We start from the raw sequence: 26,689 nt of genomic DNA on the forward strand, positions 1-26,689 counted from the left end.
AATTTATTGGGACATATTCCTAAATTAAAATCTGGAAGATTATGCTATAAAGAAATTTATATTTTAAATCTACTGTAAATGGCAACTCAAACATTCCAAGGAAATCAAGAAAAAAATTAATTACAAGTTGTTGTAGTATGTGTATCTTGCCATCTTGGTTTGATTTCATATTTGAATAAATTGTCCACACTGTATGTTTTGTTTCCTTCATCCTTAGGTCTAGGAATCCTGAACTCAGAATTTCCCAGAGCTCTTACACAAACATGCCTCTTTTTCTACACATCATGACAGAGAACAGATGATGAAAAAGGACAGCTTCTTACAGCTACTACATACTTTCCCAAAACAGATCATACAGATAGTCAGTTTGAAAAAGTAGCTCAATCAGCCATTATTCGCCAAATAATAAGGAGCTATACAGTAGATATGTGGTGAAGGGCTGCCTATATCCAAAGTACAAATGCTATGAGAAGTTTTCAGTATTCTTTTATGGTCTCAATGAGGAAAATATACACAAAAGACTTACATAATTTATCTTTCTATTCTCTTCACTTCGAATCAAATCAGGGGAGCCAAATTTGTCTATTGTGGAGCAGCCTCTGTCTTAAATGATTATATTGGGGTATTCATCAAACATGCCAGACAAAGTCTATTGACAGCTACTCAAAGAATTTTAGCAAGCTGTCTGAAGAGGAGAGATCTATGATGGGTATTCCCCCCACAATTGGTGGTTTGTAAATTTTAATAGAAATAAAAATTATTTTCTAGTTTTCTACTAATTATTGGATCAGCTCATTTTGCACCACACAGCAACCACCATTTTATCTGAACCATCAAAGATTTCCTCAAATTCTTCATTTCAGTGAAATCTTATACAAAAGGTACAAAACATTTTAAAAAGTGAGAAAATAAAGGGACAGTAATCTATATCAGGGGAAATTCCTTCTTTGAATATGTTGGGTATATGAATACTCCAACTAGGTTTGGGTGAATAAATGTATAAACCTAGGTTTAAGTGTTTGTAGCTTTAAGCACCTAACTGAAATGTAATTAGATAATTAAGGGTGCGGTTGCAAGCTGCAATAAGAGGCAGTGAGAGTAACGTAACACTTCCTGGTTTCTGGTCTGGTTACTGATTCCTGGTTGCTGATTCCTGGTGTTACTGGTCGCTGGTCTGCTGGTCTCTCTGATCTCTGCTGCCTGCTGCTTTACTCCTGTATGAGACGTTTGCTTGTTGGCTACTGTGCAAGATACCGTGTCTACTGAACAAAAGGACTGTTAACTTGGTGAGCTGTGCATACTCAGCGTTGTCTTTGAGAGAAAGGTATCGGGAGGAGAAGATTTACAAGCAGATAGAGACATTGTAATTACTAGTTAATGGACTAGGTTACTGGATGGATATATTGGATATTGACATATGGACTGAATGACACTTCTTAATCTCTGTGTGAATTAAATAACTATTTAAAAACCACAAACAGTGTTTTTGTCTCCAGTGTGTGTATACTCTTGGGCCCAGCCTCTCTCTCATTTGGCTGCCTGGCTTGACTGCTGCTGTGCACTGTTTGGGGGTTTGTCCCCAAACACTAACAGAATAGTTTTAAATAATAAAAATGTTTTTAAAAGCTTGTGTTCCAACATTTCATTCCACCCTTCCTTGACTTGATGATCTCTGAATATACATCTTTCAATTCCTCATAATTCCTGGTCAACATGTCACACCAGCTGCGAATCATACCATCTGAACTCTAATACACAAAGGACACCAAGTTTGAGGTGAATATTGAAGTTCTGCATTCTCAATTTGTTGCACAAAAGATTTTTATTAGAAATTATTGCTCTTTTATTCACACGTCATACATCTATTGTTTTAAGTTTCATATTTTAAAAAAGGATTAAATGTTCTGAATTTAAGAAATGGACACCTGAAATATATGGTCATATATTGATTCAGGCAACACCATTAACAAAAAAAATTAAAAAGCTATTGTGGAAAAAATAAAAGATAAAGTATTTTCTATGAATGTTTTGAACTTCAGCAGACATTCTATGCCTTTTATTCCTGTGCATCTATCCAATATTTCAAGCAATGTTCCTAGCTAATCATCTTATTTGCTTTACCAATACTGCCTTGTAAGAAAGCTGAAAAATAATACTAATAATTAAAATAAATAAAAGAAGAAAGTGTTAATAATTGATGTGGCAATATCAGGTCATAGATACAATAAAAGACAAAGAATTGGAGAAATTTGTAATGTACAAAGATCTGAAAAGCAAAGTTGAAAGATTATGATATAACCAGCTGTCATAATCCCAATGTTTACCAGAAGATTGGATAACATACCCCCCCCCCAAAAAAATTGGACAATACTTAGAAAATCTATGCATTGACAAATTTTCATTGGCCAATTACAAAAGTCCATACTTCGTGAATCCACATATATACTATGCCAATACATTAGAACGGGGTGTCAAACTCAAGGCTGGCCCATGGCCTGCTTACATCTGGCCCGCGGGACCACCCTGGAACCAACAAAGGACTGGCCCATGGTACCTCTGCCAGTGAAAATGGAGCTCAGGGGCCCTCCCGAGCTCTGTTTTCACTGTCAGAGGGTTGCAGGAGGCCGTCACAGTCGAAAAGAGAGCTTGGGTCACCACAGGTACCCCCGACATGTGTGATGTCAAGCTAGCCATGCCCACCCTGGCCATGCCAACTCTGCCTTCCCCCAAAGTCAAACACAACCCTGATGCAGCCCTCAATGACATTGAATTTGACACCCCTACATTAGAACATAATTGATTCTTGGGAATAACTTGATGTTTATGAAAACCAACAAAGCCAGGGAGGAATCAGCAGTTGTAATTTCACATTATTGTGTACTTAATAATCATTCCATGCTTACCATTTACAGGAGAAAAACAGTAAAAAAGTATTGAAGGAATCAAGATGCCCTGTGGAAATAATATCAAGAGGCTGGATAAAGAAAACTACTACATATACCTGGATAACCTTCAAAATGACAACATGAAGCACATTGAAATAAAGAAGAAGGTTAGAAATAAATATATCATGAAAGTGAAGAAGAACTTAAATTCCAAACTCAGTGGAGGAAATATCCAGGCAAATAACACCTGGGCAATTCCTGTCTTTAGACATACAACTGGAATAATGAACTGGTCTTATGCAGAACAGAATGTCCTGAATTGGAAAAATAATGCAATTAATCATGCTCTTCATCTACCCAGCAATGTTGACAGATTTGACTTACCAAGGAAAATAGGTGGGTATGGAATGTTGTAAGTAGGTCAGACAGTTGAAGAAGAAAAGGACATTGGAAGACTATCTGAAAGATAGTGAACAAGATGCACTGACTTCCGGTTCGGGCTTCTTCGGTGACGGACCAAAATCGTGATTGTGCATGGTTTTGATCCATGCTCGCCGCTGGAGCGCCCCGAGCTGCCTGGATTCAGGGCTAAAGCCACCCCATAGATGTGGTAAAGAAGGGGGAGCCATCAGCTGGGTTGATGGGTTCCTCGGCTGGCCATTACTCCCTTTCCCAAAGGCGGTTGCAGCAGTGATCAGAAATGGCCACCTAAAAGAAGAACCTGACTGGACAAGGTTGTGCAAGAGGAAGTTTAAAGGAGAAAGCTTGACTGACTGGGTTGGAGAACATCTGTTTAAGGTAACTAGAACCTGAATTTTAAAGACTAATACTATTCCTAAAAAAGATCTTAAGCAGCGAAAGAGAAAGAGAAAGGAAACGGAATTAGCTTTCCTTCCTCTCACATTGTTTTAATTGACTTGGAACGTTAAGACAAAGAGATTCGAATAAGAAATCGATACTAATCCACTTTGACATTAATAGGCTATTTTTAGCTGAAAATAAAGTGTCAAAGGGATAAAGATTCTTGGATAATTTAAATTTTTTCTTAAAAAAAGAAAGAAAGCAGAGGAGGGAAAAAGGAAACAAGAGGGTGGAATCTGGAAAATGGAGATCACCTGGAACTTAAAAAAATCGATAGTGGAATTTTAACAAGGTTTGCAAAAGATACATTATAGCTGAAACTTTGTTACAAGATAACAAAGCCCCTGGAAAGAGAAAGTGAGAAAAGAAGCAAGAAACAGTTTTGGATTATTGGATGATTCCTGGAATTTTGGATGGTGGATCCTAATAAAACAAAATAAAATCAATTGGGGGTTGTTTAAATTTTTTTAAAATGGCGTTACTCCTTGAAGAGTTAAAAATGAGACTTAAAGAACAAAAAGAAGCACAAGAAGGAAGAGGATATTTTGGCTTCATGTTTCAATTTTTAGAAATTGAGATTTTTGAACTATGAAAAACAAGAAACGCTGGCAGAACAAGAAGAGCGGGATAAAGAAGAAGCCATCTTTAATGACCAAGCAACTTTAAGTGGGGTTAAAAAAGGGGGGAAAGGGAGTTAAAAAAATTAAGCATTGAAGCAACAACCAAAAAAAAGAGTAATTTGAAAAGCAATCATAATATCAGGATGAACCAGAGGTGGTATTCAGCAGGTTCTGACCAGTTCTGGAGAACCAGTAGCAGAAATTTTGAGTAGTTTGGAGAACCAGCAAATACTACCTCTGACTGGAGATTTTACAGTATCCTTCTCCTGCCATGCCCACCAAGCCACGCTCACAGAACCGATAGTAAAAATTTTTGAATCCCACCACTGATATGAACATGCTCGCACTGATAAAATCATCATCAGTCAATTGCAAAAGGCAGCTCTATCTGGAACAGCTTACATCCTGTGACTACATTTAACCCCATCAAACAACATCTCCAAAGTCCTTGGGAAGGACTGAATAGATGGCTAAAAATGCCAAATCCACTCTAAACATCTGGCTGACTGTGGGAACAACCATAATAATAATAATTTGTTAATTTTATATGCCATCTGGCTCCCAGTACCTCTGGGCAGTTTACAGTTGTTAAAACATTTAAAAAGAAAAAGCAATACAAAACCACAAAAACAAAAGACAAAAGAACAATAATGGCAAAAAATATATAAACAAACAGATCCAGAAGGGAACAAATAGGAAGAAAGGGATATCAATCATAATTACTAAAAGCCGGAACACCAGAAATCTGATGTTATTTGTTGCACAACTGAAACAGAATAATTGCCAACAAATTATTTTTTTAAATGCTGCAGTTTCTCTTTATCAAATTCTTCCTTAAAGTTAACATTTCTTCTTTACTAGCTGACTACTCAGAATAGAAAACAACTAATTGACTAAAAGAAAGGATTTGTGGAAAAAAAATCATAAATATGATGATCTAGAGATGTTTGCAAGAAGTGATCAGAACCTAACATCTTTGCACTGTTGCTTTCACAACTATCAGTGCACAAACTTAATGAGATCTGAGAAGATGAATGGAAGATATTGTCATGACTATGGATAGGTCCGTATACTGGATGAATCCATTGTGTGTTTTATTTGATTTTGGCTAGTCCTAGTATAAAACCCAGCCATTATAATTTGTAACTCATACTGTAAATCTTAATGTGCTATGTGAACCCAGCCAATAGTGGCTTCTTCAATAAAACATCATAAAACAAAGCATGATATGTACATCTGGCCAGGCACCATACTTCATAAAGATTAATGTAATCAGCTGACCAAGAAAGGCAATAAAAGGTCAGACAGTGGGAGTCCAAATAAATAAGATTTGTGAGGAAAGATTCTCCAACAAACTCAGGGTTCTCCAAGAACCCTGATGGAATGCCAGGTTAACAACAAAAGAGGAGCTATGTAGCATGAAATAACTTCAAGTGTGATGCTAATAGTGCTTCATTTGGCAAAGCATTTCTTAAGCATGTGATAGCCACAATGCTCAACCCACTGCATAAATAACATAAATGGCCCAATACGAGGGGAGGGGTTATTAGAACTACAGGCAGACAGATATAGAAGAATCCACTGAGAGGAAGCCAAACCATAGCAAGATGCCTGCAGAAACAGAGATAACAGCCTTCTTTTCCCAACATGAGTATCATAGTTGTCCCAGAATATATTATTAACAAATTTTGGGGATGGTTGAGTGAAGTAAGAATTGCATGAATTACACCTTCATGGATATTATGACTTCCTAGAGGTAACCTTATCAACCTAAAGCATAGTTAGATGCCCCATGCTCTGTAAACTTGAAAGAATTAATCTTCTGCAAGGCGACTGAAATAAGACAACAATTCTTTGTCATTGACTTTGCTTCTAGCATTGCACTCAGTCAGGCTCTGCATAATTAAATACAGTAAAATTCTCCAACCTGGCGCACACCATTGGACTACTATTTTCAACACTCACAGCCTGCATAGACAATTAGATAATGGAAACTGTGTATTATTGGAGGGAGCTGTTCCAAAGAAGTCAGGTCTATACAACAGGCCAATTACTCCTATGTTCTGCATTGTGAAAAGTCACACAAAGAAGCTGACTATTTAGGTAAGCTTGTTTTCCTAATGTGTTCAGCATAATCTGAGAAGCCAAATACTAGCCATTCTACCATAGCAGCTGTACTTCAATCAAATGGATGAAATACTTAGTTTTGAATCTCAATACATCTCACTTTGACAAAATTTTGAGAATCCTGGTCAAAATATTGCTCATAGAATCACTGTTAAGAGTTTCTTTTGATGAGCGTGCAATCTTCAATGTATAAAGCATGAACCACAGAAACTTAATAATATATCTTTTCATTGAAAAATCGCACAGGAAGGATATTTACATTTCAGAAACTGAAAAGGTGTGATTTAAATCCACATGGAATATAAGAAGAAATGAACAGAAAAATTGCCTACTATGGTTAGATTAATTCAAACAAGTATTTTTAATTTCAGCAAGTTCATGTTTATCATAGGTTTTACACAATACATTACACTGTAGTATTATACTTTGCTTTACTTTTGATTTAGTGTAAAAGGATACAACCTGATTCTTTCAAAGCCTTTTTATAGCACTCTTGAATTCCTTCAAAAACTGACATATTCTAAAAATTATTTCATTTATTATTCAAAGTAAGCACCTTCTCACTCAGGGAAAGTAACTCGGGGGAGCATACAAGTTACTGATATTTATAAATTGCAAAAGTTGCCAGAAAAATATAACTATACATTTCACTGTGAAGAATTTTGAACAATCTGGTCAAAACTTATAGAGTTAGTTTCTAGACTTTTTAAAAATAATTTAATGTGTAGACCATATAATTATCAGTATCATCATCATCATCATTCTATCCACTGTCTATCCACTGCATATGAAGGCCTCTTCCACATATTTCCAACAAATACAGTCTTGAACTTTCTTTTGCCAGATGAGCCCGCAATACTTCCCAATGCCATCGCTCCATCTTGTCGTAGGTGTCTTTCATGGGCACTTTTTATCAAGTGGAATCCATTCTATGACTGCCTTATTCCACCAGGCAATTATCAGTATATTGTTTTAAAAAGCAAGCACACACCGCACAAAGGATTTACAGTGTCAGATATACTAATGAGAACAGTGAGATTCCAGTGTCCTTCTTCATGTGTACTGTGTTAACATAGAGTAGGACTGGCCCCTGTCCTATTAGGAATGGGCTTCCATAAGAGAAAGCTGATACAAGCTGATGTCCCGGAAAGTGGGATGTTTGGAGCAGCTCGCCATTCCATCTGGGATGGGGGCCTGAGGGGGCTCCCCTATAGCCCCATGCTCTGTAGAGTTCTGCCTTCATGAAGAGAGCCACAGTTAATTCCCTTTGCCTTCAAAAGACTGTATACCAGAAAGAATAAGTTAATTAACCAGATTCTTTGATTATATGAGACTGTTTAGCTTAGATGAAAGAAGGAAGGGTGAATGAGTAGACTAAAACCACAATGCAAAACAATTTCCTACGTAAGGGAAATTCTTAATTATTTGTTTCAATTAAAAAATGCTGTCACCGCAAAGATTTTAATGTGTGGGGGTCATGAGACAGTAAAAACAGATGAGATGGATTGCAGTCTAATGCCTCCAGCATTTGCTATGCATCAGCTAAAAACCCGTTAGTACATTTATATAAATCTTATTTATATAGTGGAATTTGTTAACAATATATTTTTATAGTACAACATAAATCTTGTTACTAGGTTCTGATTCTGTCACTTCCAAAGTAACAATCAATAATGGATAATCTTTAGACAAATAGCAGTGCTTAGAAAATCTCTTGAAATAATTATAGCACTGTCGTCTTTCCACAATACGTAATAGAACAGTGCGGCTTGCTGGATTCAAATAATCAAAAGCATGGCACCAGTTCTAATTCTTACTATAACATTTTAGCATGTTATTTAGGACAGATTTAAAGGCTCCGTATCTGTTTACATTTTTAAGCTTTGACTTTGCAAAAAATAAAATTAAACCAATTTATCCTTTTTATTTATATATAATAACAGCATCATAAACTGCATCAAATCAGGAAGAGAAATTGAGAAATATTGCCAAAATATGTTGTTAATAACAACAGTCTCATATGTATTTTTGATATCATTTACTCCTAGTTCCCCAAAATACAGAAACCTAAAATGAATAGTCAGAACCACAGATCAATAACACATCCATCTGGATTCGTTTCTGCCAATCAGTATTCAATTTGCAGGAAGTATTAGTCCTCTGAGAAACCATCAATAAGTTCAAATCTCAAAGATTAACACAAAAAAGATCCTGTAGCATTTCACATTTCATGCTATATATCTAGTATGATACTCAGCAGATTTTGAATTGTTAAAAATCTACAAATGTGAACAAAGCAACCATATTGCTAAGATTATCATTATGAAACATGTAATAGCAAGTTGTGAATTTGTGTGTTATCCCTCCACACAGAAGATTTTGCTTTTGATTCTATGAATCCTGCTTGCCCATCAGAATGAAATGAATTATAGTTAGCCTAGAATAAGAAATATTCAAATCATGGGTTATGATAGTTTATAAACAATAATACTTAAGTTTAAAGAAGAGGGGTCAATCTATTCTCCAAAGCACCTGAAGGCAGGACAAGAAGCAATGGATGGAAACTAATCAAGGAGAGAAGCAACCTAGAACTAAGGAGAAATTGCCTAACAATTAGAACAATTGATCAATGGAACAACTTGTTTTCAGAAGTTGTGGGTGCTCCAGCACTGGAGGTTTTAAGAAGAGAACCATTTGCCTGAAATGGTATAGGGTTTCCTGCTTGAGCAGGGGGTTGGACTAGAAGATCTCCAAGGCCCCTTCCCACCCTGTTATTCTGTTAACCACAGTTGAGATTCACTCGGTCTCAATTGTGGTTAATCTACAACTGAGATGCACCCATCCTTTCACAGCACAGGCAGCAGCACATGGACAGGACATTTATATCGTCATCAAAAAGAGAGCCATCTACCCCTTCTTTTATTTTTGCTACAAAAACTTGTAATTTCTAACTGGAATATTGACAGGACTGATAATTTATAAATTTAGTAACATCTGGAGGGTCAAATATTTCCCACTCTTCATTTACACATTATATATTCTGTTGAGGTAATTCCCCGTTAGGAGAATGAGTGCACACAGGGAGACATAGTGAGAATGGTGAAGAATAACACACAACCAGCACACAGATACACTGTATAATAAAATGTAGGTTTTCACTTCCAGTAAACAGTTAAGCAAAGTCCAACAAGCAGTCCAAGTCATACACAGTTATAGCAGTCAGTTTTCAGTCCAGGGATAATCCAAATATCAAAGTCCAGTATCAAAAACAATTCAGTAATAGACTCACATCAATCCAACAATAACGATGATCAGCAACAGTTAATAGGGAAAATGCAGGAACCAAAAACAGCGAACATCAGAACATCGACCAACTAGCAACACAGGGAAATCAGGTTTCTGGCTCCATCTTATGGCTGTTTGAGGAACCACACCCAATTACAATTTTAGCATTTCCTTAAAGAGACAGTATTAAAATGTCTATCCTGCTTTATATATTTCCAACCCAACTGTTAGGTGTCTTACATTCCTAACATATTCTTTTTTAAAACTACAAACTAGACCACATCTATTCTAGCACATTTTAGGGTGGTTTGAGGTACCTTATTAATAAATATAATACTTACTAATATAAGACAATACTGAATAAAAGTTCAAATGTATCAAAATTCAAATATTTAGGAACAACATTCAACAAAGATGATAAAATGGATGAAGAGATTAGGACAGTGGTGGGAATCAACCTGTTCCCACCAGTTTGGGAGAACCAGTTGTTAACTTTCTGAGCAGTTTGGTGAACAGATTTTTAGAAGAAATCATTAGGGCAAAGAACCAGTTGTTAAATTATTTGAATCCCACCACTGGATTAGATGTGATACAGTAAGGCAAACCAAGTATTAGGACAACTTGCTCCACTCCTACAACTTAAGGTAGTACTGACCAAGCACAAAGAAGCATCTTATGCAAAGCTTATTCATCCCCACCCTATGTTAGTGCTAAACATGGACCATTTACAACAAAACATAAATAAAAGTTAGTCACCACAGAAGTGCGATGTTTGAGGAAAGCTGCTGGAGTGACCAGAAGAGATAAAATCAGAAATGAGACCATAAGAGAAATAATAAGCATAAAGTGGTTTGCACACATAGAGAAGATATTGTGGGATTCCATACGGTATCAGATGTATACAAAAAGAAGAGGAGGTCAAAAAAACATGAGGCAGACCCAGAAGAAGGCGGAGGGACAACATCAAAGATACACTACAACATCAGTTAACAATGATTGAGGTTGCCAAAGAGCAATAGCCAGAACTTTAAATGTACACTAATCGGCATAAATTAAAATAAAATTCATTGCATACAGATCTCAAAGGGAGGTGGTTAGTGGTGGGGTTCATTTTTTTTTACTATGTGGGCATGGCTTGGTGGGCGTGGCAGGAGAAGGATACTGTAAAATCTCCAGTCAGAGGTGGTATTTGCCAGTTCTCTGAACTACTCAAAATTTCTGCTACCGGTTCTCCAGAACTGGTCAAAACCTGCTGAATACCACCTCTGGAGGTGGTGAGCCTTTGAGAGCTATATGCAATGAAATTTCATTTTAATGTATGCCGATTAGCATAAATTTAAAGTGACAATAAAGTTATTCTAAACCTAAGTCCTTTGTATCTCCTCCACACGCAAAGCAATAAAAGAGGAAGTCAAGAACAAGATACAATAAAATTGAGAATCACCATAGTACTATAGTCAAGATGTCTTAAATATTCACAGGACCAAACACATACCCTGGCCCTAAACATGAGGGAAAAGCCAAGTCTTCACACTCTTCTAAAGTGCCAGTAGGATCAGGGTTATTTGAATCTCAGGAAGACAGCTGTTCAGGGCAGATGTTGCAATGGAGAAGACATGTCTCCTGAGTCCTGCAGGATGATATTGTTTCACAGAAAGGACCTGTAACATGACCATCTTGCCAAAACTGGTAGGATGGGTACAAACATTGAAGAGAAATGATGCTGAAGTTAACCTGGCCTTGTGTAATGCAGCAGGACTTTAAAGATGATTACCAGCACCTTAAACTGTACACATCTTAATGTTGCTGAAGTTGAGAAACACTGACATAGAGAATTCATACAGCACATTCCAAACCAAGGTCATTATCCCCTGCTCCCTGCAGATTGTATAAGATCTTTGTTCGTCCATGCAACAGGGGTACAGGAATAATCCAAAATTCCCCTTGAAACCCCAACGGATCAATAGTTACATGGATAAACGATCTATCCTAAGGTTGGAGCAACTGATAAGATCAGATTTCCCTGCCCTTTCTGCTCCCTCCCACCAAATGTTATGCTGAAAGATGAAGAATTAAGTTGAACCCAAGGACTGAGATAGAGTCCTGGGAACTTTTATAAAGGGAAAGCCTCATAAGGACATCTCTGCAGGGCAGCAGTCTCTTTTCCATCCAGTGGACTATCTTCTTTAGTAAGGTTTTCCACCCTACTATGTACATGAAATGGAGGGAAGGCTGTAGAGAAAAGCAGACAAAAATATTGCTGCATGAATTCAAGCCTGGTCTTAATCTGTTATTTATAAATGGGTATTAATATATGCAATTTAATTTCTGTTCTGATTAGAAATATTGTTACCCGCCAAGGAATTGCATTCAAATTAGAAACAATCTTTTTAAAATAACTCACTGAACAGAAGACTCCAAAGACTCCCTCTCTATAACACTGAAAGATTGTTGCTCTCGTATTTCCAAAAAATGCAATAACTGGGTTTAGATATTATGATTTTAAATCTGAAATGTGAAGCTTCCTCCCTATGCTTCCGTAACAGACCTCACAGAAATTTGTAGATTATGATCTGTTCAATCCTACAGTTTATATTGGCCGAAAGGAGCTCAATTTTAATTGGTTTGAACATTACATTGAATTCTGGATTCAACAAAGTAAGCAGTATTCCCTCAAGCCCAGGGTTCCATAGTAAGGAGTCTTTCTTAGACTGCAAAGCTAGTTGAATCTATATTCTCTTTTCAATCCCTCTAACTGAAACTGCCAACATAAGTTTCCTCTTAATTCTGATTCTGCTGAAACTGTGCTCTTGTCACTTTGTCATTTAGAATATTATTGAAGACCTACTAAGACTATTCCCAACCCAACCTGACCTACTATTTTATTTGATTAAAATAGCACGTGTTAATGGCCTGCCTGTTTAAGTTAAAGATTTTGTACAAACAGTGGCGAGTCAATTTTCTTGTTTTAAGTTACCTTCTAAATTGGCTCTGCAATGGAGAGCCGAAGTAGACACTGTTATGAATACAAGCTCTGTGGATGAAGGATTCCCCACACAATCACACTGGACTCAACACTGTCCAGATTGTGAGTTTTACATGCCAACGCATTGCTCAAATAAAGCTAAAATTGATCTTGGCACCTTGGATGTAAATGCCTGGAATAGTTTCAGCAGAGACTCCAAAACTTGGAGGCTTCCATATTAGGCAGAAAACCACATTAGGGATTCTTTGGGGGAAACATGCAGGTAAATGGAGCATGAAGAGAAAGAGAAAGTGGAAAAACTATACTAATTGAATAATTCACACAAAATGGAATTTTCTTAATTAGACTAGTACACTGTCCCTATTTGCAGCTCCATAGCAAAGTCTACTTTTTTTTCGCCTTGGGGAGCCATTCATAGGGTCACAATAATTGTTTTATTTCTCTTTTCAGAAATTAAGTGTCATGAAAGCAAAATTCTATATTTACAGAGGTCACATAGGAGAGAAGAGGGAGCATAAAAAGCAATGATGAAAAATGTAAATATACCTGAATATGGGAATCTATGTGTTTCCTAATTTAATCTATCCAGGATTCTTTATTAAAGTGGTGACCTCTGGTAGAAAGGCAATTCTACCTGTGGTCCCTATCACTCCATTATAAACTGCCCTTGGTTATGACTCCTTGGTTATGAAGGCATTCTTCCTATGCTCCATCTGTCAATGCTACCTATGTTAGCATTTATCTTGCTCAAGGGAACCAGCAATTTGAGAAATAACTCACAAAACTCTCTGCAGTATCGATATGAGATGGCTTTCTCTAACAGGGTATATACTAGAAAAACTGTATTTGTTTATATTTTATGCATGAGATCTACTGTATATCCTTCTCAGGAACTCAAGACAGCTTACATGAGGATTTCTCTTCATTATATTTCCACACCTATTCAGTGTGGTAGATTGAGATGAAAGTTATTAGATTGGCTGGAATTGATGGGTAGCGTATTCCAACATATTTGAAGGTGTTGGGTTTGAGAAGCCTGGTGTTAAGTGGGTTGGAGGGTTGGAACTGGCAAGGCAAGAAACCAAGAGCTTCAGATCAGACAAAACCATTATGTAAACATAGTGCCTATGCCCTGAATGAGGGGAAAAGAGACACAACAGTCTATTTACTGTGAAAGAACAGGAGGAAGAAAGCTAATATTTAAACCCTTGGTACACTCTCCCTCCCTCTCTCCCTCTCTCTCTCTCTCTCTCTCTCTCTCTCTCTCTCTCTCTCTCTCTCTCACACACACACACACACACACACACACACACACACACACACAGAGCTATATTCTGTAGTTGTCAACCTTCTGCATGGATATGACTTCTAGTTTTCATCTACTGCCAAGCTTTCATCTACTGTGCTGGGTGCTTAAATGTTCTGTGATTAGCTGGTACTAAGTATGGCAAGTTGTGCATCTCAAGAGTTGTAAATCAAGACGTGCCTGGATGATATTCAAAGGCAGAAGTTAAACTAATCAGCTAATAATATGATGAAATAATCATGAAAAGATACATGATTTATGGATTACTATATGTTTCAAATTATTGAAGTTTTAAAAAAACTGAAATCATGATCATATTTATGTTAAAGAAAAATGTTTTTAGAGTTGGAATTAAGAGCAAAGGAAAAGTCACTATGATGCTAGCACCTGTGATACTTTGAATTTAAGTGAATAATTTGGGGCTTTTGTTAAATGTACTGCCAAACAATAGAATTGTTAAGCTGCCAAACAATCGAAACAAAGACTAAACAGACATTACAGAGGAAAAGCACAAATCAAAGTCATACCAGGATTTATTTACTGACCTGGGATTGATGATAATGAATTTAATGGATGTTTTAATTGGATAAAAGAAAAACAAAGGAGTGCAAAGAAGACATGCTCTTAAATTATGAAATAAAACCTTCCCCCAAATTAAACATGAAGGTTACATCAACAGTAAAGCAGAAGGTAAGAGAGAGGGAGAATCCATAAAAAGACAGAGAAGTCATTAAATTTTTAAACAATTAACATTTACAAATGTTAGCCATATATAATGCACAGATATTACTCTGTAAGCCTAGTTTCACATTATTATACAATCTTATCAACTGCATGATAATATAACAATCTTAAGCACATTTACTCCCAATATCTGCACAATTATTACCTCAGTTATTCATATGTGTATGTATAAAAGCTTTATGGGGTTTCACTAGATAGCATTATAGTTTGTAAAGGAAAACTAGAACAGGAAATGGGTGAATTCCTCCATTAAAAAAAATTGGGAAGATGTTTCTTACAGAATCCCAGCTTGGCCAGCTTGGTATAATCTTAAGTATTCCACATCTGAAAACAAGTTTGCTATAGTGAGTAAAAACACCAGGCTAGAAACCAGGAGACTGTGAGTTCTAGTACATCTTAGGCATGAAGTCAGTTAGGTGACCTTGGGACAGTCAGTCGCTCTTTCAACTCTTAGAAGGAGACAAATGCAAACTGTTTCTGAAATCTAGCTATGGAATCTATAGAAATTAGGCCAGGAGTCAACAGTGATTCAAAGACAGAAAAACCAAAACCATAATTATACATTTAGGACTTGTTCATATAAGGAAGCTACTAAGCATAAACCAATTAAAATTGCTTCCGCAGGCTCACTTACCAGTCATAACTTGGTATATAAATGGAAAATCCTGAATCCATTAAACTATGTATTTATTAGCCTCAGCCACACATGTATCAGAAATCTTGGAGGCCTCGGGATTGAATGCAATCTCCAAAAGGTTGACGTGCACTTGTGGAGAGCACCAGAAGGTTTTTCTAATTTTTAATTTGGTGTACAAGAAATGATTAAATTCATAACTGGAGAGTATAACTGGAAAATCAAATATAGATTTTGCCTTGATTTTACCTGAGGGGACCAGGGTGATAAAGTCCCAGCATACCTAGCCAAGTATAGCCTTCAAAGTTTGTTTTATGTTTGTTTTATGATCAGATATCAAAAGGAAAGTAATAAGACAATGTAAGCAATAAAACAAGGTGAGATATTAGCATATTAGAGAACAGAAGGTACTGGCAAACAACTAAGTGCTGACATTCAGCAGCCAGATCAACAAACCCTGAGCATAATTCAAATCCAGAGTCTTCTAACAACAATCACAACTGAACAGAATTTGGAAATTTATTCCCTTCTTAATAATGCAAGGGTTAGCTTGAAATGGAATTTTGTCTGCTCTTTATTAACAGAACCATTGACAGAGATTTTTAAGACAGTTTCCCTTGTTTATTTGTTTTAATAGTGTAGCCTTCAACTTGGGAAATGTCTGAACAGAGGAAATACATGTTTGGCTGTCAATCCAAATATTATTAAAATTAATGCAGCATGCACATCGACTTTTCCCTTTCAAAGTATTTGCCAAAAATATCAGTAATTGTCTTAAATTTAAAAGCCTACATTTAAACAACCGCTGAAAACAATGTCCAAAAGTAATATAATTATGCCCCTCAACTAAGAGATGGGAAAAGACCCCAAAGAGCCATTGCCAACACTAAACTTCGTGGTTAAACAGACTAATCTCTTCTGATCAGCATCCTCAGATGCCCAGGATTTGCCAATGAATTTGTAGACAAACATCAGCCAAAGGCAGTTTAAGAAGGCCTTTGCAGGGCAGTCTTAATATTCTAAGAAATGAAACTTCCTGTTCTGCAAAGCCAGACTAATAATGAAAACCCAGCAAAGCCAGAAGCCCCTAACTCAATAGCACCTGTCAAAAAAAAAACACTAATGAAAATAAATTGATATCTATTTACACATATGCTGTAGAGTATATGCATAATGTGTTTAAATATCACTAATAAAGTTAAGTCTCAGCTAAATGTATTGGCTGACATATAAAAACCAATCTCAATAGCAAATCAAGGTTGACAGCAATCTTGGCTGTGCAATTGTTCCTTGGGAATTTGTTTTGTGTGTTTTTTTAAGTTGTCCATTTAAAAAAAAGTCTTCTGGCCATCATGAAATTTCAGAAGCATGATCAAAGCAACTCAGAGGCAACAAGAATCAGGTAGGGAGGCTATGAATAAAGCAGCAATTTTCTAAGCTCTGCAACAATGACCAAAGAAGGGAACAGAGACTGTTCAAGGTAAGATTTAACTTCTGATAATTCTCCCTCTTGAAGAATCATGTGGCAATTATTCTATTTCACTATATTGTCTAATGCCAGGCTATCTTGATAGGCTGAACTGCTTCAGCTAGATCAGGTTGTCAAGGGGTATTGGGGGACCATTAATTAACTTTTGACAGTTAGACCGTTTTCTGTTCATGCAATTTCCTGGCCCAACATCCTTTTCTATTTGGGGGCAACTTCACATAGCTACACTTTCTGATCTCAAGGGACATTAGCAATATTTCTTTTATCACGCTTGCTTAACAATTCTTTTCCAGTTAACAGGTTTTTTTTAAAAAAAACCTGCTATATTTTTAAGGCAATGCTCACTTTAAATGAGTAGACACAAAAGATTTATAAAGGATTAATCAGTGACTTCTTTTAATAAAAGGTTAAAGAGTCAAAGGCAACTGTTTGGGATTCCAGTTAATCATGCATTTTTCTTCGAGATTCCATTCCATTTCTCATCCCTATCATTTCCAAATCTCTCCAAGAGTCAGTCCTCAGTCTATGCCACTGAGCCTTTCTTCATCAGAAAGCCACAGGAGTTATTGATGAAGTGATATAAAACCCTGTTGACATAACAATATGTTAGATTGAGTCCCACAGCTATTCAATGTGTTTTGCAGCTAGCAGAAATCCAGTTGGTAGACAACATACTCAGGCTGAACTGTTGATAGATAACTAATGGCATGTCTGGCCTGTCTTTCTTGTACCAACCTTTTCTTCCTATCAATATCACCACCTGGGCTAAGAATTCAATAGTGATGATCCAGACTGATCAGATCACATAAACATACCCCATCATGCTGCTATAGAAAATCATCACTGGCAAATTCACAGAGCTAGGTGACATCAACAGTAAGGTATTTCTATACCTTAGCAAGAGCTCAGGCTGATAGTCACAACAGGTGGCAATAGCCAGCTAACTTTGGCTGATTTTGAAAAAAACTAAGGATTAGAGGAACTGTGAGCCATGGTGGTGCAGTGGTTAGAGTGCAGTATTGCAACTACTTCTGCTGCCTACTGGTTGACTGCAATTTGGCAGTTCAAATCTCACCAGGCTCAAGGTTGACTCAGCCTTCCATCCTTCCGAGGTGGGTAAAATGAAGACCCAAATTGTTGGGGGCAATATGCTGACCTTGTAAACCACTTAGAGAGGGTATAATGGAGTCTGATTCTGAGGGGGAGATTGAGGAGCTGACAGGGAGTGGGAGTGTGGCTCCGGTGGCTGTGGAAGAAACGGGGGAAGGGCACAGTCCGGCTGGGCATTCAGAGGAAGACCCAGGGCCACCCCCTCTTCATCCTAGGGCACGCAGGGAGGAATGGAGAAGGGAGCAATGTGGCTTAAAGAAGAGAAAAGGGCCCTTCATTAGTTGCAGCTGGGAGAACAGGACATAAGAAGGGTGTTTGCACATAGCACCTTGCTGGAAGCAAAGCATGCATTATCTTTGTTGAGGCATATCTGGGTTTTGGCGTTCTCCCAACTGTGGGTGCTGCATTATCTGTTGGAAGTCTGCAATTTATTATCCTGGCCTGTTGTGTTAATTACTTCAGCGTGGTTTGTGTTGGTTTTTTTATATCTAATTTATTGGTATTTTGGGTTCGGACTTCATTTCTTCCATTTGTAGACTGTTTTTGGAAGAGTTTGATCTCCAGCTGAGGATAACTGGACATTGGGGGCCAAGTTGGAGGTATTAAAGAGAATTTATCAACTTTTGTGACTTTGTTATTTTTGTGCCATGGCCCGCGTCATCACAGAGGGCTGTAAAGCACCGTAAAGTGGTATGCAAGTCTAAGTGCTATTGCTATTACTAACTGTAACCCAAAACACATATACATGGAGGTCACCCTGTCTACCCTGTTGTTGAGTGAGACAGTCAGCGATGCAGAATAAACCGAAGGAAAAAATCAATGACAACCTGTGCACCACTTTGCTACTTGTTAAGTCATGGGAACTGGCATCAATAAGAACAAAGAGGAACAGTAATCTCTGCTTACCTTCCTTAGAGAGTGTGCAAATTGGACCTAAAGGTGAAGATCAAGCAAATGGATTTACTGGCAACTCGAGGCAAAGAGGAAATTGGATCAATAAGTCAATATTACTCAGGAAACCACCAAAACCTGGGGATACCTCTGATTCCAATTACTATGGGCCATATCTCCCTTAGACTATTGTGAGCCAAGTAAGATTTTACAGCTTCGGTCCATCAGTGGGGGAAAATGCAGTGGTTAGATGCGTGCATTTCAGATAGCTGAATTAGGTTTAATGAAAATACCAAAGACTACACAGGTATTCAGACTTATCTAGTAATCAAGGTAGATGTCAAAAAACAGAAGATGGAAAAATTGAAGTCCAAATCTCTGAGCAAATACTATGCCAATGAAATCTACAGCTCGTTTTTTGGGGGAGGGAATGGTTTGTAACCTGAATGCATTTGTTAATTATAGGTATCATCAGACATTTAAAGGTACAAGAGAGAAAAGTCCAGATGAGGATTAGAATCTGTTTTCAAAACTCAGAAAGATCATCTCAAGAATATTCTATCCACAGAATGGATGAGAGACAATGTGTTAAATGTTCTAATACAGAGGTCGCTAACCCCCGGTCTGTGGACCAGGGCCAAGCTGCACAAGCAAGTGAAGCCCCATCTGTGGGATGAAGGCAGCATCTGAAACCACGCCCCCTCCAGTACACGGAAAAACCTCTCTCCACAGAATTGGCCCCTGTTGCCCAAAAGATTCTAATAAACCATTTTGCAAGAGTAAACTGTCCTCCTAATGATGACTAAATTAAACCATTACTATTACATCACTGGGAGGTATTAACATAGAGTTGTTATCCTGCTTCCTATTTCCAAAGAGCAACATGGTGCTTCCTTGGAAGGATATTTCTGTTACATACTTCATTAACTTCCTGATGTGTAACAGGGCTCTGTGAAATTTGACCATGACAAAAATCAGAGGGGAGGTTGAATTGTTTTTCAATTAAATCTGACAGTACTGGCAGTGAGAGGCCACTAATACTGCAGGAGGCAAAGAGAACACATGATACTCTTTCAGAATCTCTGGATGAGGGTGCAGAACTGTGATCAGCAGTTTGTAAAATCCATGTGACCAGAAGCAAAGGGAATCTGGTGGAATGTTTGACAGAATCAGACTTACAATAAATCAAAACAACTGGGCAATTAAATGCATTTTACCTAATGGGAAATAATGATCCAGAGAAAATGTTCAGAGTTCAACTTTTAGGATTATCAGATTTCTCCTTAACCTGAAAATTATCTTTCACCCAGGAACTTGGAATTTTTAATTTCATAGAAGTCATATTATTTTTAGCTAATTAAAATTATTTTGCAGACTACCAGTTGAACTTGTCTTAAGAAATAAGAGGCCTGTTTGGTGGGCACTCACTAAAGGGCGCGTGTGTGTGTGTGTGTGTGTGTGTGTGTGTGTGTGTGTACTGCACAGTGGTGGGATTCAAATTTTTTTTACCACCGGTTCTGTGGGCATTGCTTGGTGGATGTGACAAGGTTAGGGTTAGGGTTAGGGTGGCAGAGGTGGTATTTGCCAGTTCTCCGAACTACTCAAAATTTCCGCTACCGGTTCTCCAGAACTGGTCAGAACCTGCAGAATACCACCTCTGCTGTATATGTATTAGCTATGTATGTGTACACACACACACCTAATTTAAATACAATATGAACAAAATGTGGCAATCAGTAATGAATTCAATTCCTAGTAAAAAGATTTGCAAAATAAACCTTTAATCTAGCAATGTCCAAAAGGGCATGTGGTGACTGCAGCTCCTACAATTCTTTGCTCTGGAATCTATTTAGATGTCACAGCAGAGAAACCTCCTTTACAGCTTACCCTCCGTATCCAAATTTGGGAGGGGAAGAAAAGAAAACATGAGGTTTTGTTTTTCTTCAATGTAAATATCAGCCAAATGGCTAGAAAATACTCCAGTCAGTTCCATTCTATTTACTTCTTCGCTGTCCAATGTTTTGGTACAAGCTTTTCCTTTCCAAGATATACTGTAAGTATTGGTAATATAATTTTTAGAATAGCATTTTATTTCTGCAACTCTGTTCTACTCTGTGTTTGTCTTGCTTATCAAAGGGAGTTTAATGTGGGATAGAGAATGGGCAATGTCTTCTCTCTCTTTTCCCTGCCCCCTCATCCTCCCAGCAGCTATAAAATAGCTCAGCCCAGCCAGAACCAAGAGCTCAAGAAAGCTCCCACACCCCACCAGCTCCCATCTTCCATTCAGCCAAAATGGGCCACTCGGGCAGAGCAGTCCAGGAGTTACAAATAGGCCAGACAGGAATAAACAGAGCAAACAAAGAATATCCTGTCCACTCTGAGAAAAGCTCACGAAAGTGATGTCTCCATTAAAATCCAAGGCAGGGAAGCTGCACACACCCCTGTCGACTTGGCTTGGCTAATAAAATGAAAGGGTAGGGAGGGAGGAAAGGCTTATAGAGGAAGTGGGGGAAGTGCTTATGAAGGCATGCTGATAAGCCCAAAAAATATTACAGCCAATATTTTTACAATATTATAATTTCACTCATCCGTTACAATGAAGCAGAGCACAAACTGTGCCATGTGCCCCCATCACCAACAACAACCGACCCCAAAAGTCCCATTCACTTTTCAAGTACATCCATTTGGTAGCATTCCCAAGATCATGTCTGGGGCTCATTGGTTTAGCTGTGGTTTCTGAGACCTCATGGCATTATCCAATGTTTGTTGAGATGATTTAAATAAATAACTAGGAGCAGGAGAGGACAGCGTCTCTGATTTAAGAGGTGGTGTTGAATTTGGGACCGTCTTAATTGCAACACAGAGGAGCTACCTACTGACATAGAAGGGTATTGCTTACCTGGTTTGTAAGCTTCTTCCCCAAATGCTGACCTTCTAAATGTAAACAAACCACTCCATCTGTTTTGCACAGTTTTGATTAGCACTTGTGTAAAATTAACTGCTGAGGAAGCTTTAAGCAATACTACTTAGAAGTTAATGCTAGTTGCAGGGCTGAGGAGAGAAGCTGTACATATTCCCATTCCTTACCTCTATGTGTATTCACTTGAAAGTTTAAAGAGAACCTATGTACATATATCTTTACGTGGGTTGAGCCGTTTTGCACAACCTCAACAAATGTAATGCATTAGCCTGAACAGGATCCATTTATTTTAGCTGTATGTTTGAGACACAGAATTAGTGTCTTGGTGTGAATTAATGAAGCATGAATAAGAATGGATATAAGGCATCGTCACCAAATAAGCACAAGAGTACTGATGCTAAGAGAAATAAAAGGGAAGACAGGGAAGTAGATATCTTGTTGAATTATCTCTTCCTGTGAAAGCCATTGAAACAACAGATTATAGATACACACCTCTATATTTCAGAAATTAGAATAACCTCATTGAAATTCTGACGTTCCAGCAAGTTTTTCAGTCTGGATTATTGCAATACTTGTATGTAATTATTACGTTTCTGTGTTTTTTCTTTCTTTTTTTTCTCTCTCTCCTCTCTCTCTCTCTCTATCTCTGTCTTAAAAATGTTTTTAAAAGTTTAAGATGAGACAAGAGATTAAAATTACTTAAAAGGCTAAGGGAGGGGCTTCAGGGGACTAACCAGCTCCAGGGCTGCATGCTCCCTTGGGCTCCTCATATGATGCCACAGTCTTAACTCCGTTTTTGAAGTCCAAAAGAGTCGGGGCCTGTCTCATCTCCAAGGGAAGAATATTCCCTAAGGCTGCAGAGAAATCTCACCCCCAGAGCACCCCTCCAAAGCAATTAATCCAGGCTGTGCAGAAACACAAGGCTGCGCCGCCCACATGGCCCGCAGGAACGCTCCCCGCCCACTCACTCCTTACCCGGCAAACTTGCCTGCTAAAATTGCTATTTTTCTTTTTTCCGACCATCATCTATTCTGCTGTGCTGGGAGATTTAGATTAGCTAGGAAGCAGGAAATGGTTGGTTCTTGCTTTCTAGCTCGTCTTTAGATCTTCAGCTTTGCTTCCCTTAGGACTGAAGGTTTGCTTGCAAGCAAATTCAGTGCAGACTCATGGCAAGCAAATTTGAGAGACTGAGTTAGCCGATGGCAGATAGATAAATCACTGAATGATTCTGTGAGCAACTCAATCTGCCTGCTTTGCCTGATTTGGGGTAAAAATTGCTTTTTTATAAAAAAAAAAATCAATATTTATATACATGGTCTGTTGTGAGTTAATTTTGTGAGTTTGCTTGCTAGCAAATATTATGAGTTTGCTTGCAAGCAAATTTTATGTGACAGACTGAGCTAGCCAATGGCAGATAGATAGATTTCTGAATGAATCTGTGATTCTGTGAGCAACTCAATCTGCCTGCCTGCTTTGCCTGATTTTGGGTAAAAGTTGCTCTTTTTATAAAAAAATTCAATATTTATACAAATATTTATATTTACATACAAGCCATGCTCAGCCTATCACATGACCACCAAGCCACACCCACAAATTAGGCCATGCCCACAGAACCGGTTAGTGGTCCCTGGGATCTAAAATTATGAGTTTGGTGGTCCCTGAGGTCCAAAAGGTTGGTGACCCCTGCCCTAGGGTAGGGGTGATGGCAGTGAAGGATCTGTTCCTAGATCCTAGCAGTTGGGATTCTTTAACTCACAGGGTCTGCAACATACCTTTCCTGTCTGACCGAATGGAAAGGGGTGGATGGGAAAAAGATGTCCAAATTGCTATCATTCAAAAGATTTCTTACCTCACGAAAATATAACAGATTTCCAATGAAAGGCAAAGGCGGAGGATGACGGACTCCCACTTTATCAAGCCTGGAGAACGAAGAGGTGGTATGCCTGGATTTTAAAAAAAGGGAAAAAGTTTTCACAGAGTTGAAGGAATAAGGCTCAGAACTCAGGTGAGGGGATAGCTGTGAAATCCAACTGGTGCAGCAATCATGGGGAAATCCCAGAGTCACTTGCAGTGCAAGATGGGATAAGAACCTTTTGTTCCATTGTTATTCTCAAATGTGCTATTGCTTTACTTCAGAAAAGGCTGTTGATTTAAGCTCTAGATATATGAAATAAAATCAGATTCAGTAGTCTTCAATTGCCCTAATATCATACAACACTGTGAAATCCAACCCTACTGATCTTACTACATCAGCCTTCACCCATCTGCTATCTGCTAAATAATTTTGATTATGGCCTTCGTGGGCCATGCAAGCTGTAGATTTATGGAAATTATCATCTAACACAGCTGGAGAATGCTACACAAAGAAAGTCATTTGAGATGCCTTCAATACAACTCAACAAGATCTGATGTTTATTTATGGAATTGCTTGCTTGCTTTCCAACATTTCGATCTAGTGCTGGCAAAGACACCTCAGGAGACAGTAATGGGAAAAATTCACTACTCTTTTTCCTTCATGGTATAATAGGAAATTCTACTTTATATAATATAACATTTTTTCCTGGTTCCATTAAAGCAGAGACAGGCAATCTGGTGGGAGAACATGAGCTATTCTGTGACAGGACACAACAAAAAAAGAACCCACAGTGAGCAAGGAGGTGATTTACAGTGAAAATGGGATTTCAAGGATGGTTCCTTATGGTTGGTTTTTTTCTTTTTCCAAGGGGTAAGCTTTTTTGTGGAAGGAGATAGCTAGGCCTAAAAGAAAGCTTGCATAACTTTTAATATTTGACTTTTCTCTGCCCTCCACTCTGAAGAAAAAATATACCCTTCTTTTTGTCAAAGGCAGAATTTCTGGGTGTTCATGATCACAGCAATGAAGGCCAAGCATGGATTGTCATTTCCTATAAATACTTTCATAAGATTATTTTTCTTCAATTTTGTGAGAAAGCAGAAACAAATGCTGGCTGGTACTCCAAGCAGATGAGCATGGTTTTCCCATCATTGCTGAGTTTCAGATTCTTCTAGTAGTTTTCTCATAGAAGAGAGTTATTGCTCTACAACTCTTCCTGTTAGCTCACATTATCAGAAAACTATTCTACAGGTGTAAGAAAGAAAAGGCCAGCCAAAGGCTTCAAAGCTGCTGAGTAGAGTACTACTACCCTGAATAGGGTACTATAGATACCAACAAGCTTTGAGTAGGGTGCTATAGATACCATCCAAAGGTCACCAAGAAATTGCTATTTTTAATGTGACAGAAATTAAATACAGAAATTAAATTGTTATTAAGTACAATAGATGCAAATTTGAGGGGTTAATCAATCATCAATCAATTATTTTTTCAAAAATCAATCCAGCAATGAACTCGAACTCCTTTTCTCCTTCCTTTTCATCCTCCTCCTCCTCATCTTCATATCCCCCAAACTCTTCAAAGCTGGATCAGCTACATGCAACATTCAACATTGTACAGCTGCACCAGATGTGCTTTGACTACTACTAATGCTCAGATATTAATCCAAATTAAAACATAGCTGGAAGATGAAATATGGGATTTTGCATTAGCAAATGAATAAGTGTTGAATAAGGCAGGTTGTAGTGCTTGCAAATCCCCATCAACTGGATTTCAAGAAGTTTTTATATTACAGAACATGTGTAAGCAGTAGTACTTTTGAACTTTATGAAACAATTTAGTAGATCCTAGCTAAATATGTATCCTGATGAGAGCAAATATCAGTCAACGTTAGTACCCTAAAAAAGCAAACTCAATAGGCATATTTTTTTTTATTGAAGTTAGGGACACATATGATTTTATACATTACTTGTCTTAAACACATTGTACAGGCAAATAGTGTCAATTCAACCCCAATAATGTTAGATATAAGCCATGGTTTATAAATCATATTGTGGCATAGCACAGAATGTGACATTACCCTCTGTTTACGATCCTTCCTTCTTTTGGCCTTCCAGTTGACAATGACAAAAATGTCACTTTTCCATAAATCCCAAAGCAATGGATTATGAATCACTCCATTTTTGTTTCAAATTTACCAGTCAACAGTAATATCTAGCAAAATCTGGGACAAATGTTTCACCAAAGCTATAAAGATATTTGCTACACACCAGCCAGTGGATGATATATATATTCAGGTTTTTCTCCCAATTCTATCCAGTGTATCCTAATTAATTCACTGTCAACCATAAGATAACAATTATTTATTCATTTATATCATGCAGGAAATTTACTAGGTACTAAATAACTTCAAAATAACACCACAAATATATTTTTACACTTTCTTCCATCTCTGACAGAGGGAAACAGATACACTTGCTTGCTGTATATTTAGTGAAAAAGGTATAGTAATGAGGAAATCATAATGAGCTAGCCACGATTATAACATGCTCCAAGGAATTTCTCCACTAACAATATCTAGGTATATCTTACTGATACTAAAGCAGAGGTGTCAAACTCATGGCCTGCGGTTCAGTTCCGGCCCATGGGGTGCTTAAATCTAGCCACCTGGGGGCCGGCCTGGAAATAGCAAAGGTCCGGCCTGTGGTGCCTCTGCTGGCCAAAATGGAGAACAAAGTGCTGCAGAAGGTTGTCCAGGCTAAAAACAGGGCACCGAGTGTGTGTGTGGAGGTAATATATATTTCATGAATCTCATTCTTGAATACTGTCAACCATAGTCTGAACTTAACAGTGATCATCTCGTGGTAGCAGAATTACAGGGTGATCTTCCCTTCTTAGGGATTAATCCATTAATGACTAAAACTGAATACACAGGTAGTCCTCAACTTATGACCACAATTGAGTCCAAAATAAGTGAGACAT

At 37.8% G+C, this 26,689-nt stretch overlaps 1 protein-coding gene across 3 annotated transcripts in view; it reads right to left on the reverse strand.

The window, feature by feature from the left end:
* Window positions 1–26,689, reverse strand: part of TBXAS1 (thromboxane A synthase 1) — a 229,176-nt gene that overhangs the window by 158,858 nt on the left and 43,629 nt on the right. For 2 of the 3 annotated variants that reach the window (XM_026725639.2, XM_087934948.1), the window contains exon 3: window positions 23,708–23,801. The exons of the other annotated variant lie outside the window; for it this stretch is intronic. In XM_026725639.2, coding sequence (XP_026581424.2) covers window positions 23,708–23,801 — 94 coding nt within the window. The remainder of the gene's footprint in view (window positions 1–23,707; window positions 23,802–26,689) is intronic. 3 annotated transcript variants of the gene reach the window in all.

The sequence above is a fragment of the Pseudonaja textilis genome, chromosome 5, assembly GCF_049901715.1.
Source record: "Pseudonaja textilis isolate UNSWEBS1 chromosome 5, rPseTex1.2, whole genome shotgun sequence".
Classification (NCBI taxonomy): Eukaryota; Metazoa; Chordata; class Lepidosauria; order Squamata; family Elapidae; genus Pseudonaja; species Pseudonaja textilis.